The sequence below is a fragment of the Fusarium solani genome (assembly GCF_023522795.1).
Source record: "Fusarium solani strain SB1 chromosome Unknown bctg00000007, whole genome shotgun sequence".
NCBI lineage: Eukaryota > Fungi > Ascomycota > Sordariomycetes > Hypocreales > Nectriaceae > Fusarium > Fusarium solani.
The window spans coordinates 1,771,774-1,787,579 of NW_027072150.1; the positions used below are offsets into that span (position 1 = coordinate 1,771,774).

The 15,806-nt window shown below is 50.4% G+C and overlaps 7 protein-coding genes across 7 annotated transcripts; 5 read left to right on the forward strand and 2 right to left on the reverse strand.

The window, feature by feature from the left end:
• Positions 1-905: 905 nt before the first annotated feature.
• On the forward strand, positions 906-2,263 carry MRS44_011447 (uncharacterized protein; the record flags this gene model as incomplete). Its single annotated transcript, XM_065619737.1, has 4 exons — positions 906-1,018; positions 1,071-1,204; positions 1,263-2,156; positions 2,208-2,263. 4 exons carry the CDS (start codon positions 906-908, stop codon positions 2,261-2,263), a joined length of 1,197 nt encoding a protein of 398 aa, XP_065475809.1.
• Positions 2,264-3,053: 790 nt separating this feature from the next.
• On the forward strand, positions 3,054-5,710 carry MRS44_011448 (uncharacterized protein; the record flags this gene model as incomplete). Its single annotated transcript, XM_065619738.1, has 4 exons — positions 3,054-3,265; positions 3,318-3,346; positions 4,077-4,663; positions 4,718-5,710. The coding sequence occupies 4 exons, from the start codon at positions 3,054-3,056 to the stop codon at positions 5,708-5,710; spliced, it is 1,821 nt and encodes a 606-aa protein (XP_065475810.1).
• A 292-nt stretch (positions 5,711-6,002) lies between these two features.
• On the reverse strand, positions 6,003-6,977 carry MRS44_011449 (uncharacterized protein; the record flags this gene model as incomplete). The annotated part of the gene is made up of 2 exons (XM_065619739.1): positions 6,003-6,651; positions 6,703-6,977. 2 exons carry the CDS (start codon positions 6,975-6,977, stop codon positions 6,003-6,005), a joined length of 924 nt encoding a protein of 307 aa, XP_065475811.1.
• A 1,529-nt stretch (positions 6,978-8,506) lies between these two features.
• MRS44_011450 (uncharacterized protein) lies at positions 8,507-10,994 on the reverse strand (the record flags this gene model as incomplete). The annotated part of the gene is made up of 3 exons (XM_065619740.1): positions 8,507-8,701; positions 8,754-8,910; positions 9,025-10,994. The coding sequence occupies 3 exons, from the start codon at positions 10,992-10,994 to the stop codon at positions 8,507-8,509; spliced, it is 2,322 nt and encodes a 773-aa protein (XP_065475812.1).
• Positions 10,995-11,685: 691 nt separating this feature from the next.
• On the forward strand, positions 11,686-12,716 carry MRS44_011451 (uncharacterized protein; the record flags this gene model as incomplete). The annotated part of the gene is made up of 2 exons (XM_046283348.2): positions 11,686-11,855; positions 11,909-12,716. The coding sequence occupies 2 exons, from the start codon at positions 11,686-11,688 to the stop codon at positions 12,714-12,716; spliced, it is 978 nt and encodes a 325-aa protein (XP_046134836.2).
• Positions 12,717-13,605: 889 nt separating this feature from the next.
• Positions 13,606-14,145, forward strand: MRS44_011452 (uncharacterized protein; the record flags this gene model as incomplete). Its single annotated transcript, XM_046272067.2, has 1 exon — positions 13,606-14,145. One exon carries the CDS (start codon positions 13,606-13,608, stop codon positions 14,143-14,145), a length of 540 nt encoding a protein of 179 aa, XP_046134835.2.
• A 790-nt stretch (positions 14,146-14,935) lies between these two features.
• Positions 14,936-15,369, forward strand: MRS44_011453 (uncharacterized protein; the record flags this gene model as incomplete). Its single annotated transcript, XM_065619741.1, has 3 exons — positions 14,936-15,157; positions 15,212-15,310; positions 15,361-15,369. The coding sequence occupies 3 exons, from the start codon at positions 14,936-14,938 to the stop codon at positions 15,367-15,369; spliced, it is 330 nt and encodes a 109-aa protein (XP_065475813.1).
• Between the last annotated feature and the right edge of the window lie 437 nt (positions 15,370-15,806).

Sequence of the window (15,806 nt, forward strand, 5' to 3'; positions counted from 1 at the left end):
CCTTCGTTCCGGTAGCTCCAAATCAGGCCCATCCTGGAACTAAGACACGAGTAATTATCTAAATCCTTGGCTCCGTCGTATCGTGGCGACACCGGAGCCCGATCTAAGCAAGCCGCTATGTTGCTGTCTGTTTCCACACGCGGGGATGACTTTGCCTGCAAGTGGAGGCTCTGATAGTTCCGATAAGATAGATTGAAAGTGGCAGGATCTGATTCGCTCATCCCGATAGCCCCAGCAATTGACCTTAAGATGTCATCTGCGCCCTACGACACCAGCACTTGTCACTACAGGCGTCGCCAAGCTAGTTCACAGCTAGTACGTCAGGGTTCAGGGAGAGATCAAGGAACATGGTGAGCGACCTAGGGAGCAGAAGGTATGGAATTTAAAGCGATCGCTAACAGAACGACAAGGAACGCAGCCAGAATCCACCACTTCACTTTTTCGAAGCCCCAAGATAACAATGTCGCCCAAGAAAACAGCCACCTTGTCCCCGGGCGCGTTCTCTTTTCGTATATGGACGTGGTGATACCATTGTGGCCCTGAGAGGGCCCATTTTCTTCTGGTACGTAATCTAGCTGCCTTAGCAATCCTCCAAACGGTCAATGGCTGACTTGGTCTGACCATTTCAGGCAATCCGAGGCTTCTCCAACTTGTCATTACAGTACCAAAGCCCTGAGCAAAAAGCATTTTCACTGCCTGATTGGCCACGTATAGAGCGGGGGAGGATCCTTCGGGAACTCCCCCTCTGCACCCCACTCCTTATCATCTGCCAACTTCCATGACCATTCTGCCGGTAGCGGAGCAAAGTCATCTAATTGAGGACATAAAAGACACTCTACCCAGAGGACGTACAGCCACCTAACATCCCCTAGAGCCAGCTTGACAACGACAAAAGACTCGCCAACATGTCCAAACTTGACGTTTCCGCCATCCGAGCGGCCTTTCCCGCTCTTCAACAGGATCAGGTCTTTCTTGACAACGCAGGCGGCAGCCAGACGCTAGGCACCGTCATTGACTCGTCAGTTGCTGCGCAGGGCCTGGTCAGCGGCCAGTTCAACTAACAGACCCAGGATCCGGGACTATCTCTCCCGTAACAATGTCCAGCTGGGAGCTACCTACCCCGTGGGGCAGAAGTGTAACGCTCTCTTCGACGAGGGCGAGGCCGCTGGTGCAAGATACATTAACGCTTCCACAGATGAGATTGGTTCGAATTCCTCGCTGTCATCTGCACAAGACAAGCCACATGCTGACATCTGACATAGTCTTTGGGTCTTCGACCACCCAATTGTTCCGCAATCTCTCGTACACCCTTCAGTTTGACGAGGGAGATGAGCTAGTTGTCTCTCAGGTCGACCATGAGGCTAACATCGCTTCTTGGGTGGACCTGGCCGCTCGGCAGAAGCTGGTCCTCAAGTGGTGGAAGCCAAAGGACCTCAGTAACCCGAAGCTCCTCGCCAGCGACCTCCCTGAGCTCTTGTCACCACGCACCAAGCTGGTCACCTGCACGCACTCGAGCAACATCCTCGGCACCATCCACGACATCCCGGCCATCGCCCGCGAGGTGCACAAGATTCCCGGGGCCTTGCTCTGCGTGGATGGCGTAGCGTATGCGCCCCATAGACCCATCGACGTCAAGGCCTTTGGAGTCGACTTCTACTGCTTCTCATGGTACAAAGTGTACGGACCCCATGTCTCTATGCTATACGCCAGTCATGACGCCCAGAAGCAAATGAAATCGTTGGGTCACTTCTTCAACCCCTCCGCATCCCTCAAGGATAAGCTGGCCCTGGCCGGAGGCAACTACGAGCTTGTGCAGTCCATCTCTAAGGTTGTCGAGTATCTTACTAGCGGAGCCCATGAGTGGGAAAGCATGATTGCGCACGAGGCTGAACTGTCGTCGGTGCTCCTCGACTACCTCAACTCGCGACCAGAAATCACCGTGAGGGGAGAGACGAGTGCCGACCCAAGCAAGCGACTTGCCACCGTGAGCTTCAGTCTCGACGGGTGGAGTCCTCGAAAGTTTGTCGAAACAGTCGAAGCCCAGTCCAACTATGGGTTCCGCTGGGGAGCCTTCTACTCCAACAGGCTGGTCTGCGAGCTTCTTGGCCAGACAGACGAGGGCATTGTACGGATCAGCATGGCCCATTACACGACAGGTGAGTTCTCCAATCATGAGGCAGGGTGCTTATGCTGACCAACCGCCCTAGTTGATGAGATTAAAGGAATTATCGCAGTTATGGACAAGGTCCTTTCGTCTGCTTAAAGTGGCAAGTTGAGTTTCGTAAAGGACCATCCGAGGTATATGGTACATAGAGCAATTAATTTACATAAGCTGTGCTACCAACGTCAAGCAAGTTGCTGTCGCTATCGGGCAAGGTGTCAGTACAGGAATCGGTGCAAACATTGAGATCGTAGAGGAAGATTTGGCTCGTAGCTAATAGTTACTATGTCCTGTCAAGGTTACTCCCAAGGCCACTGTTAGTATTATCATCTAACGTGACATGCTATATTGACTCGGCTCTGCCCATCTAGACTTCCATTATTTAACCTAACATTCATGATTGACTATTGATTGGTATCTTGACAGGAGAGGACATTGATTAAGACGCAAGGAATAACCTATTTTCATAAATTTAAAGCCTACCGTGCCCGGTATCAAAGCAGGCGTAGCTCTAATGCTGGGACCCTGTTCACCACTGTAACAACTGAATACCCTTTGAATCAGGCATGAGCCGAGGTGGGTTTGGATGAAGAACTGACAGGGGAATTAGCTTTAACAAAAGTTCACTCGTTTCATTCCAAAACTATACTAATCCAAGCACACTTTTCTTTCAACCCGAGAAGCCTCTGATAAACATGTTCTGCCCTTCTTGGCCAAGCATTGTATGTCCACTTGACAGGGATGAACGAGAGTGTTGGTGCATCACAACGCATCCCGGTTCACCCGCTATAGCATTACCTCGTTAGGAGATTAGTGGTTTTATATAAGTACTACTTGCTTTAGTGGTCAGGATTCTCATTTCTCCCATCATTCGTCAATCGCAAGTCTCACCATGGCCCGTACAGCATCACCCTGTCGCCAAATCGCCCCAACTCCCCCGCGAGACTATTGGCCTCCTATTCCCCAACGGCGTGATAACTTTTACGGTAGAATCGAACATCATTTCGAACTCATTGGCATCGACCAAGACTCTGTCATCATACTTCCTGTCACGTACGAATACGGTTTTGACCGTACAAACGATAAGCAATGGAATGAAGGGACGTTGGCGTGGAAGGCTCGAAAAACTTGCAAGGTCTACGAAGATTTATTCAAGTCGCCCTCTCCGCATCCTTGAATCGCTGAGTACGTGGTCGCGGGCGAGCCAATTGACAATCCTCCCCTTCTGGGGGCCTAGCTGTAGATGATGAGTCTGAACCACGACGGAAAAGCTAATGGGAACCCGCGTCATGATACGGCATTCGTCGTTGGTAGGGGTAGAAATCGAGACCCCAAATGGTGACAGGAGCATTTAGACATTTATGACACACAATAGTCTAAAGCTAGCCTCTTAGAAAGGTAAGAACTTGACAGGAAATTGTTGATCGTTGCATAAGTGAGGGGTTAACATGTGCATAACAAGGCTCTTTGCACAACCAGTTTCCCTGCTTTGATTGGCCATCTGAGTTGCTTTGTACGACACAGAGAAATCCATTCACTGGCTCAAGAGACGGGGCTAAGACATGAGTGCCTTAGGCCTTGAGCACCCCCGCATTGGCTAGGAAAGAGGTGGTGACGTCTTTGATGTTTGTTCGTAGATGTTTTGTTTTCTCTCTTCTGTACCCTCACCCCTAATCCTCTGGATGCCTCCAGTCCTGTGACTACCCTGGCTCCTCACCAATGCCGGACTTCATCGTGGGGCCTCGATGCGGCCTTTGCTGTTTCAACTTTAATGAAGGAGATGACTTCTTTATCGGTAGGCGAGCAATTCTTTGATGAGGCTGCTGTTAAATAGCCGATTATTAATAATGCCTAGTAACACCAAGTGGGCGGAGATTCCCATATAAAATCCACAAGACGTTTACAAACGGTGTAGATTATATCGAATACTACACCTCAGATAACCATCACGCCCATCACGACGAGATTGCCACTGGGTGCCACTTACAATGCTGGGCTCTCGTGGCTCCTTCCGCTTCTCTTGAGCAATGTATTGAGATTAACCGATACCAGTGTACTCCTGTGCTCTGGCAAGATATGGCCAGATATCGATGGCTGGAAGACTCCCTTGTGTCACGGCTCAAGCTTCTGAGGCCTTTACCAGTTGAGTTGCGGCGAAAAATATCGGGCTACCTCCTGCGAGAGTACTCAGCTTCCATCCTAGAAACTCTATGCCCTGATACCACCCCAGTTCCCACGCAAGTGGACTTGTCGGCACCACTCACCGAGCTCCATGTCGATTTCGAAGGCCAGACGTATGTCCGCTCTCTTGTACAAAGACCTACGGAAACCAACTCCAAGTGGGCACCAAGCACTATCTACGTGTCTCATAACCACCATGGCATAGTGCAAGTAATAGTCACGGAGTCTAGAACCACCCCGGAAACCGAACGGGTCCACGGAATTTGGTGGAAGACCTTGAAAAGACCTGGCCCAGGCGGTCACTTGGAACTACATGGTGATGTATGTTTTTCTAGCACGAGCTATGGAGAGGATCAACTAAACCTTGCCATCTAGGGCGTCAAGCTACGTGACATCACTTGGCATGACGAATTTGGGAATACCGTCAGCACCCGTAAGAAACCTTCATGGGCTATACCGCAGCCCCCGGACCATCGGGTATGGCCTCACCAGTTCTGCCAGCTCCACAACGCGCCTCCACATCTAGCAGATCTCTTTCAGTATAACACACCGGGAACTACTGCATACTCAGTTCGCTGCGGACCTACACCTCTTGCCTTTCACTCCCATCAAGCGGATGACGACCTGACCTTTTATCAAGAAACCCCATTTCACTCAGTATGGGTCCATATGCCCCTTCAAAGAGATGAGGTCATCTCGAGAATCTGGATGCGAGGGCGCAATCGCCTGGATTTGGAGCTAGCGATCGCTTTCGAGACAAATAAGCAACGGACAATGTTGTTAGGAGGATGGCCACTGCCCGTTCTACCCGGGATCGGATGGACTCTTCTGGCAAGTTCAGAAGGTGCTCCAGGTCACTTCTTTTTCGACCTCGGTCCCCGTGGGATTCGCACCCTTCTTTTTGACTCTCCTCCTCCTGCTCCAACGACCCCCCAGCCGCGACTTCCGATCCCATTGTCTCCTCGCCCGCTATCCAGAACTCTTGAAGAGTTTTATTGGTCTTCCGCTCCCACGGAGGATATTGTTCAGATATTGCCGTCTTACCATCACAGAGGAGGCGAATGTCAGGTTGGTGGTCTCCTGTTCACGTACTTAGACGGAACAAAAGCATGCGTCGGACAAGTCCGCCTTGATCACCTTGGCCCGGCTCTTATACCAGACTATTCCCAGAGACTCTACCTTGGCTTCAAACGCCTCAAGGAAGGCCCCTTCGTGGAAGATGTGAAACTATCGCTCACACCGCCAGATAGTAGTCTTCTATCGTGGCTTGAGGTATCATGGAGCGAAAGGCTGGAATGGTGGTATTCTTACCGGCAATGTCGAGTTTGGCAAGGCAATCGCGCGAGTCCAGCAACCAAAGAGTTTTGAATTCATCGTAATTGTTTTCGTGGTGGTACCAAGGGATGAGCAACAAAGGTTGCATTGAATTGTGACCTCCTGCTCTCCCTAAAGATGCAGGCCTGGAACCTGAATGCTCCCGAACAATGTCTATCAACAGCGTTTGGTTACATCTGCTTCAATGGATTATCAGTGTTTTTAGTTTCATATCGGTATATAATATTACAAACCAACATCAATCAACATGGTATCAAATCATCCCCAACTCCGTCCTCCAATAAATGTCAGATGGCTTACGATGGGTCGTGTCCACAGCATACGGCTAATATTGCGCGCCCGTCCTCGCATCAACGGGCCTATTATCTACCGGTGCTTCCATCTCGGCCACGTGCTGCTCAGCTGGCAGCTCTACCACTGGGGCGCTTTGTTTGGTGTCGCCCGGCATTTCGCGGGGCCCCTGGATATCATCCCCTGCAAACTTTTGTTGAAGGCCTATGAAGCCTTGGTCAGACTTCTCTGCGTCGTGACGACGCTTTCTCCCCATGCGGTAGGCAATGTAAAAACCACAGGCGACCAGGCAAAGGCCTGCGATTGCCCCGACTACGATGCCGGCGATTGCACCGCTGCTGAGACCCTTTGCCCCATCATTATTTCCAAGATCTCCCGTCTCGCTTGAAGTCGAGGATGTCGTCGAGCCGGCCGTTGTCGAGTCCTGGGTGGTTGCTGGCGCTTCGGTGGCCGTGGAGGAATCGGTAGTCGTGACTATAGATCCCGAGTCAGCGGATTGGGTGCTCTCAAGGTACGCAAAACTCTTCTTACGGTCTGTTCTGTACTCGCGATAAAACTTGGTATAGGGTTTGTCACTTCCTGGGGGTTGTAGAAACGTCTTGCAATCGATCATGTACTGGGCTCCTTTTTCGCCTTCCTCGTTGGAGTCGTATACGGTGAGCGTTGTGCAATAATCGCCGCCGCTGAAGTCGAATATTAGTCAAGCGAAGCCAAAGTCCAAAGACGGGGCCTACCAAGAGTTCGTGCCTGATGTGTTCTCTATCACGTTGGTGAATTGCACATAGCCATTGTCGTTGCATTCAGTAGCAATCCATTCCCAGCTTTTATCGCACCGCGCGAATGTCCGAGTGTCGCCGGCAACCCTGAGACCCGTCCAGAAACTCGAATCCTCCCGGCACATGAAAGATTGCACTATAACACAACCGTCAGTTCGTCGTCTCGGCGTCGAAAGGAGCATCTCAAGGAGAGATACCAGTTCCACCACTGTTCGTGTAGGAGCCGACCACATTGTCTTGCGCTTTCGGGGGGGCCGTCGGGATAAGTGAGGTCATTTCGGTTCGTGTCTCCAGGAATTCCGACCAGAACGTTGAATCATCCGCACTGGGCCCCTCCCGCTTTTGAGGGTGCAACAGTACAGCCATCTTGATCGACCTCGAAGCACGTAAAAGAATTAGAACTGTTTTAGGTGAGAATTATGGCAAGAGTTCGCAGAGGTCGGCTGGGATTTGGGAGACAAAACCCGCATTAAAAGAGGGACATCGGGTATTTTATTTTTCATCGTGCTCAGCCTGCCTGCCTACAGTCCTTCATGTTCCTTCAAGGCACAGCTGTTTCAGATACCTATTAAAGGTGATGTTCTTCTCCATACGATGTCAGCCCGCAGCTGGCCTTGCAAGGCTCACAGGGCAAAATTCTCCACTATGATTTGCAAAGTTGTTAACAGGGGACTTGACGATTAGTGGTAAGAGACGGCTGATACCTTCTTCCAGCGCTGGCGTATTATGGAGAAAAAAGTACCTGTATCTTTTGATTAGTCAATAGTTAACATCCAAGGCCCCTGTAATTCTGATGGCATGATGCCAGGACCTTGCTCTTTCAGCTTGACCCCTGTTGCTGCAATCCTCCGTTGCTTGGCAGCTGCAAGGGTACCATCATCCAATGAGTGTTGTCCGAGAGCGCAGGCAGCTCTCAGTTTTTTTTAGCGACTAGCAATTATAGAGAGTAGGGTTGAAATCAGCACTGATTCATTCTTCTCTGGCTGAATGAGTGCTCTCGTTCTGTACCGAGCGCTATCTGATCTGTCTGGGGGCTCAGTGTGACTTTGCTTTGGCATTGGAAAAAGAATTCCGTCAAGGGCACTGCCATAATTCGTATAGATCCCTGCTGGGTCCGGCATGGCACAGTAACACTCGTGTAGATAAGGATCTAACGTTGCTGGGTTGTGGGCTTTGATCCTTGCCAGTGGGTTAGTGATGGCCCGCGGACCCCGGACTTAGCTGCTCGGGCTGGTAGCCCAGAACAGAGTAGGCTCCAGGGGGTTGGGGTGGCTTCTGCTCTTTTGCTGTCAGACAGGATCAGCCCTATATTAATACCTAGTTCGCTTGGTCAGCTCACCGTCGTCCTTGTTCCCATCCTGTTCCTAGCCTGTTTACGCACAATCTCCAACTGTAGGACCAGCCCTGACACCCAAACGCCATATATGCGAGGTCATTTCAGTATGAACGGTCGACCACTAAAATCAACAATAGTTGCATAATTTCGTCCTCGCCCTGACGTCTGACATGGCATTCAACAAGGCAGTTTCCACAGGGTCGCGTGGGGCTACCGGGTAGCTAAGGCAGTCCAGAAACGAGAATTGTTCAAAGTCATTGTTCACTTATTTAAGTAGCAGTACTAGATATTAGAAGAAAGGCAATAAAGGGGCACAAAGAATTATCAGGAATACCTTCAAAACATGGTACCTCAACCCAGTCCATCACCAAACAGCCGGTCCAGAAAACTTGACTTGGAAGTCCTCGAGACAAGTGACGGCTTTCGTCAAGATAGCCAGCTTTTTTCGCATTCAGTGCGCTTCTTGATCTCATGTTCCTTCTCGCCGGCAATGCTTGATATTGTGTCTGCATGTTGCTCTGAGATTATATCATGGGTGAAAATCTCGTATGGGAGCTTCTCCAGCAGACTGCTCTGGACCACCAGAGCATTGACATACAGCACAAAAGATAAGGAAGACAACTAGTCGCTTGTGAGAATCAATCACATGGGGGTGGAATTATTCGTCACGTACCTTGTAGTAGTTATCCATTGTCGAAATGGCACGACGCACCGCAATCTCCTGAGGGCCAGGTTGCTTGGAGACATCTGGCTGGCCTTGGCCACCATCTTTGACTGCAGGCTCCAGGATGGTTTCTTTGACCTTGTCTAGCAAGATATTGGCGAGTTCACTTTGGGGAGTGTTTAGCCCGACAGAAGTGAAAGCTGTTCGGACGATATTCTCCATGACTTCCCATGAAAGGGCATTCACGCACTGTTCTCGGACCTTCTCGCCGATAACTTACGATGGCGGATCTCTGCTAGCTTCTTGCTTGAAAGGGTCATCCCCTAGCTCACACAGGAAGTCATGGAAAGCAGGATTCATCCCGTTGTGACGTCGTAGAAGCTCCTCCAACTTCTCCTCTGCGCTGTGACGAAGCTTTTCCAGGCGACCGTTGATGATGTACCGCTTGAGGTATGGAAGAAGCGAAGGCTGAACGGAATGCTGCAGCGCCAAATGCACAAACTGATCAATGGCCTCCCACACAAGCTCCAGGTGGCGACTGGATATGGCCTCCCACTGAGACGTTTCCTGGCGAAAAAGGCGGGAAACCATAGCCGGGTTGACCTCGTCCAAACTTTCCGTCCCCCTCCATTTGGCCGCCATATCCATCACTCTCTCTTTGAAACTCTCGTAACTCTCCTGATAGGGCTCGTCAAAAGACTCGTAGTCTTGATAGGTTTCTGGCCGTAAGATCTCCCAATTCATGCGTCCTCGATACTGGTCGTCTTCACCATCGTCATGTTCTCCTCCGAGTTCGCTTTCAGATTCTTCTTCATGTCCCGCCTCACTGTCAGCCTCATTGCCATGACCTTTGGGATTTCCTTGGTCTTCAAGTCCAACATTCTTCCGGCCTCTTTCTCTAAGAATACTGTCGCTGGCAGTGTCGCTCACAGATTCGTCATCGGAGTCGGGTTCCGATACTTTCGTAAGCTTCCCTTTCTCCTTCATTGCAAAGTTGAACAACAGATTCATAGCCCTCACCACAGCTTGTAGCCGCTTATCCTGGCTCCTTTGGCTGAGGCCGCCTGGGTCTTTCGGGTCGTTAAAAAAGGTTTGTAGTCGAACTGGCACGGTTCCCTCCCCGTAGTGACCATTGACGGCGTTGCAACACAACGTTTGGAAATCTCCGGCCATGCGTGCCAAATAGTCACGCTGCTCTCGCTCAGATGTCCTCCCCTTACCCAAGAGGTTGACTTTACGGTTGAGATGGTCTCTTTGCCCTTTAATCTCGACGATAAGACTGCCAAGGTGCCGTTGGATCTGACTTGCCAGGAATGTGCTGAGCCTTGGTCGCAAATGCGCAATTCCCTTGCAGTTTTCGTCCGTTTTTAGGAGATTCTCTCTGAAGAATTTAGCCTTAATCATGTCGCGATTTTGTTTGCACATTCTCTCATTGTGAGTTCTGTTTCTGAGGAAATGCCAACCGTGCTGGGGTTTCCAGTCTCCCTCGTTTGTGAGCGTGAGCCATGTTTCACGTTCTTGCCGGTCACATAACTTGTCGAGCTTAGTGATTATCCCAAGGCTCCTCTTGCCGTCGGAATCCGCACGGGTCTCCTTGATCTCCTGAGGGATGAGCATGTTTGTCCATGCGTCACTGGCGCTGAGAACAGGGAGGAGGGCGTTGCGTGGCTCCTTGATGTATTTCTGTACCATGTTGTTGACAAAAACTTTGTCGTCTTCATTCTGGCCGCTCGTAGATGAGTAAAAAAGCCCGGGAAGGTCGACAATGGTGAGTGGGTATCTCTCAGGACCTGATACTGTGATCTTGAGTACCTTGCCGCTGAAATGTCTGTGGTCGGTTGAGCCTGGCGGGTGATCCATGATTAGAGAGGATGCCTCCTCAATCGCAGCAGCCAAGCCCTCTGAGTCGTCCAAGGAAAGCTGCCTCGAGAACCGCGCAAGAACGCTGCTCCCCAGAGCGCCATCTCCGCTGACGATGGTCACGGTCATTGACTCTTCACTCGACTTGCGTTGGACCACTTCGGTGGGAAATCGAGTACAGAGACCATCTTTAACTGGGAAGGGGATATTGCAAATGGCCTCGAGCACGGAACTCTTGCCGCTGTTCTGGTCTCCAATGACGACGAGCTTCGGGATGAGCTCGCTCCGGATACCCGCATCTCGGAGGCTGTCGATGGCATCAAAGACTTCTGCGTACGAGTCTGAAAGTTGGGTCAAAAATGCCATGTTTGAGTGTGAGGCTCCAGACATGGTGGAATTGGGTTTGGGTGGCTGAAAAAGAGGTATCAAGAAAGATTTGTAGCTCAGGTTGGAGTGAGACTTGTGGTGTCTTGTCTGATCGTTGCTGTTCTGTTCGACATTCGGGAAGAATTACAGCCCAATTTATGCCATTGGGGCCAGATAATTACAATCAAATGTCACCAAGACATATCAGACTCTCATTGCCGTTTCTATCCCATTCTATGGATGGCGTTTGAGGCCAACTCACTTGCGCACAGTGGCACCATCACCCCTCGTGCGCCACATATGCGAGGGCATTTCAGTATCAACTGCTATTAGATAGTCCGCCTGGATCAGAAACTGATTACTTGATTTGGGTTCTCGGTCTAACGGGCTCCGATCAGTTCAAGCAAAGCCTGCATTAAACGAGGCGGTTTCTGCATGGGCATTTCGGTTTGTCCAATACCACTGTTCATGTGCGTGGGGAATGGCGTAGCCAACAGCAAATCGGAAAAGGACACCCTGCTGATAAAAGCTACTTGTTAAAATTCCATATACAGGTCCTACTCTATATACTTATTAACAATATGGTGTGCATTAATATTGGTAGAGGGAAGAAGTGTTTCGCACAGCCCCTCTCTCAAGGTAAACTCTCCAAACCCTCAGCTTTCATCTCCATCCCAGATTCATTTGCGTCTATTCCCTTGCCTACAGCCCGACAATGTTCCCGGGCCCAACGACCTCGGTGCATTCGGTCACCTACAGCAAGGCGCCAACTCACTCCGAGTGGGAGAGGCTCCGACCAACTATCACCCACATCTGGCTCCATCAGGCGCGTCACCTGAAGGACCTGGTCAACACACTTCGCACCCAGTATGGACTCTCTGTAACGTATTTTTCCGCCTTGACAGCTCTTTTTTGATCCCTCCTAATGTAGTTAACAGCGAAAAGACTTGCCGAACTCGGATTGAGCAGTGGGGTTTATCTACCTACCAGAAATCTGGCACACAGGCAAGACGGAGCGCTTCGACCCAGCCTGTCCGGACGCGCAAAGGACGCAGGTATCAGAGTCAATCCCGCCCCAAAGACCCATCAGGTCAAGGTCCTGTCGCCTACAGCCTCTCAAGAGCCGCCGCATATCAGTCCCATGAGCTTGTTCTGTATTCAGTGGATCGATTCGTCTATGCCGTCTTCCAAGATTCCACACCAAGGTCCACCCACAGGGATTTGATCCGCCCCAGATTTGAGGAAGACTATTGTCTCAGTTGGCAAGGAATCGCCGATCTTTACAAAAGCTCTGAAGGTTACTTCAGGGGCGGATGCATGGAGTTTGTCAATGGGATAAAGAAAGCCCATCTGGACCTACGCATTTTGGTATCACTATGGCCTGATGCTTCCAAGGACCTGCAAAAGCTACACTACCATATGATGGTTAGCAGATTTTGGCGCATCTGCCATGTGCTGTTGAAGCTGGACAGCGCATGGCCCCAGTATGAGTACTCTTTTGTCCTGGACTTTTTGATCGAGTTCCTGAAGCTCATATCGTGGCTTTGTGGCGAGCGACACCCGTTTCTTCAACTCCTGTCTGCCCTCCCCCGAACTAGCAAGGCGGAGATGCATCTCATGTTGAGGTATGGCGTTGAACGAACGATTGGTGTTATGGGGCCGGCATTGAATCAGCGGCAAGGCAAGATGATGTTTGGATACTGGACCAGCCATGTGTATGTAGCCCGAGTTTCTCCTTGCCTGTAGGTTGACATTCAAATCAATCGTCGTTTTTAAAATCAAGTCTCTTGGGTGTGCCGTTGTGAACTTGGTGACCTTCAAAGAAGCCCTCAGTCATAAGACCAAACACAGTTGTTGACACCCGCCAGAATTAAACGCCAATACCGAAAGACGCCACAAACTACAGGGTGTGCGAGTCTCTGGGAGATATTGGCTCCCATTCATGAATCTCAGCGATGGATGAGATCCAGAATAAAGCTGCCACCCTTCAATTTGCCAAGTCCTTTGTTTAACCGTGAAATCGTCTTCTTATTGGCCAATGCTGTTGGGTTGACAAGACAATTACTGGCTGCCCAAATACAGTGAAGCGACGGCAACCACTGGCAAAAGGCGCCTCTCTGTTACACAGGTAATCCATGCTCTCGATAGGCACACATCGTAATACTGTCATCTGTTGTGGCGATGTTGGCGCCCAAGTTCTATCCAAGCCTGCGCCACGTCATATGTGTGGTTCTACAACTGAATTCGTCGCAGACGCCTATAAATGACCGCCAATGGGTAAATGCCTCGTACGGTTAACGAGTATGCAGTCAGTGAGGCCTCAACGAGGAAGGACCAGCGATCGGGCCTCAGGCCAAGACTGGGCAGATTGATGACGATTTTGTACAATGACGATTGTATTGGGCTCGCTTTGCTCTGGCGATTGACTTATACAAATACCCGTCTCGAGCCCTTCGATTCGAATGTCTTTTTAAAACACTCAACATTGTCTGCGAGCTCGCATATTTTAATACCAAGCCCTTCAAACACTCTCCCATCAATCACCAACATCTCAACACCTACCTACGCCCTTGGAAGTGTTTCCACAATCAACAAACCTTGATCCAGTGAGCTCCCCTTTGTTCCTTTACCCAAAATGGCATTCCTCCTTCGATTGACCCAAAATCTACCAGGGCTAACCATCCTCAAGCACGACCAAGGCATGAGGTCCGTCACTTTGCTAGGAGCGAGCTGCCGGGTCAGCTCTCCAGACAAAGGCGCAAGATACCGAGTCACCTTCCCCGATGACAACGTCGGCGAAATTGCAATTTTCAACGATGGGGAGGAAGAAATTCAGCTCCATACTCTATTCTACTGCCAGGAGATCGTTCTTGACTCGGACCTGACAGTGGAATGGACTAAAGCCTGGCTGCGCTGTGCCAAGATTGGAAACGCCATCAAGGACATTGAAGCTCGCGTTGCTATCGGCTGTGATACGCTTCCAGCCGTCAACGCCAAAGGCCCGGATACCGTCCCGAATGATAGGCGAACCTGGGAGTGGAGGTTTCCGTTAGAGGAGGAGGATGATCATGTCCGCACCTGCACTGGGGACGCGATTGCGGTGCGCATTGGAGTCAAGCTTGCACCAAAGGAGGGCATTCACATTCGCTCCCTCAAGCTGGGTTACGAGTTGTGAACCATTCCTTAGGTGCCAGAGTTGAGAGCTAAGAACAGCTGGGCGACTAGTCATGCCACAATCACTTGTGGCGGGCTAAAAGAGGTGTGAAAGGGCGGGATTGTTGCTAGCACGGTAGAACATTCTGTTTGCGCAAGCATAATCGTAACGTCTCACTTATCTCTACGTAATGTCGCCCGTGGCGGATCATTAGCAAGACAAGGATCACTCGAATGCAAGTTGTAGGCAAACTGCAAATGCGATTCATCATTCTGTTCCATAAAGCCTGCTCTTGTTCACTTCTTCAGTTCATCCAGACACAATCTCGTTTCGGTGGATTACCTGTAACCCTCTATTATTACACCGTAACCCGTTCTCGCAAGACATGAAGAATATTTCTAGAATAAGGATTGAAAAGAATCATCATAAGTCTGAGGAGATGTAATGTAATTATCATCCACCTATACATCATTATTAGATGATTTTACCTCAACACTCCCTAATATCACTACAACTTGATCACTTCTTTAGGTAGACACCGTCATTTCTCTTCCACATCGGTGACACTTTCACCCGTACCTACTGTCACATCAGGTATTGGGGGTTTGCCAGAACGGCAGGAAGGAACAAGACACCATCACCAAGTCTTGAGCCCATCCAAAATCTTCTTCCTTCAACAACAGTCACAGACGCTGATCATCGACAAGAAACCAAAATCGCGCACTCTAAACTTCAAAATGACTTATCATACGAACTTTTATCACCAAAAAAAAACTTAAAAAAAAACTCCGTGTATACCACCAAAACAAAGATGCCCACTACACCAGTTTTCCCCGATCACTCCGTCGATGTTGCTACCCCCCCGAAGCGGAAGCGCAGCCAGGCCGCGCTCGATATTCTTGACGAAATGTATAAGCGGGAATACGAGCCATTGAGCCCCGAGACGGACGGACGCTATTTGGAAGATGTGCCACGCCGTGGCCGGCGGATGACACTCTTCCTCGATCGGCGACACCTTTCCTCCTCGAACATGGTGTTTTCGGTGCCTCACCTGTGGCCTGGGTATCTTCATATCCACCCACCATAGTCTGCGTGCCAGAAGCGAGACCACGGTGGCGGTTCCGGGCATTCTCGCGGCATGAATGGCCAACGACATTTCAACGCTGCCAGCTGCGGGGACGGCAAGGTAAGCGTTCCGCCTTGTCTCTCCTGACTTAAATTGCACTAACTTCAAAGGTCCTTTAGCCACCCGTGGGTTCCGTTGGCTAGCAACGGCATTTGTTGTTGACCTTGGTGGCCTGCATGTGTTCAAGGTTGTTCCCGAATCGAGACGGAAGGACGGTGTCTGTGTGTTGGCTAGGATGGAGGCTCCTGTGCAGAGGGTACCAGTGGAGGACTGTACCTGCAACGCGCAGGGGGTGTTCCGGGGATATGGATGGGACACGGTCGAGATTCCCACCAGGGCCGAAGGGTTGGGGTTGAGGGGGGACGACTGCGGCGCCATCATTAGCAGTAGTGTTGAATCAAGTAAGGATATGCAAATGTTGATCTCAGAAGTCGTTCATCGGGCTTTAGTGAACGGCATATCAAGAACGGAGATAAGGAATTAAGAGTGCAGGCCGCCACGGCTGGACGGGCTGGAACGAAAGAGGGGTACTCAGATCGGATACAGTGATTTGTGA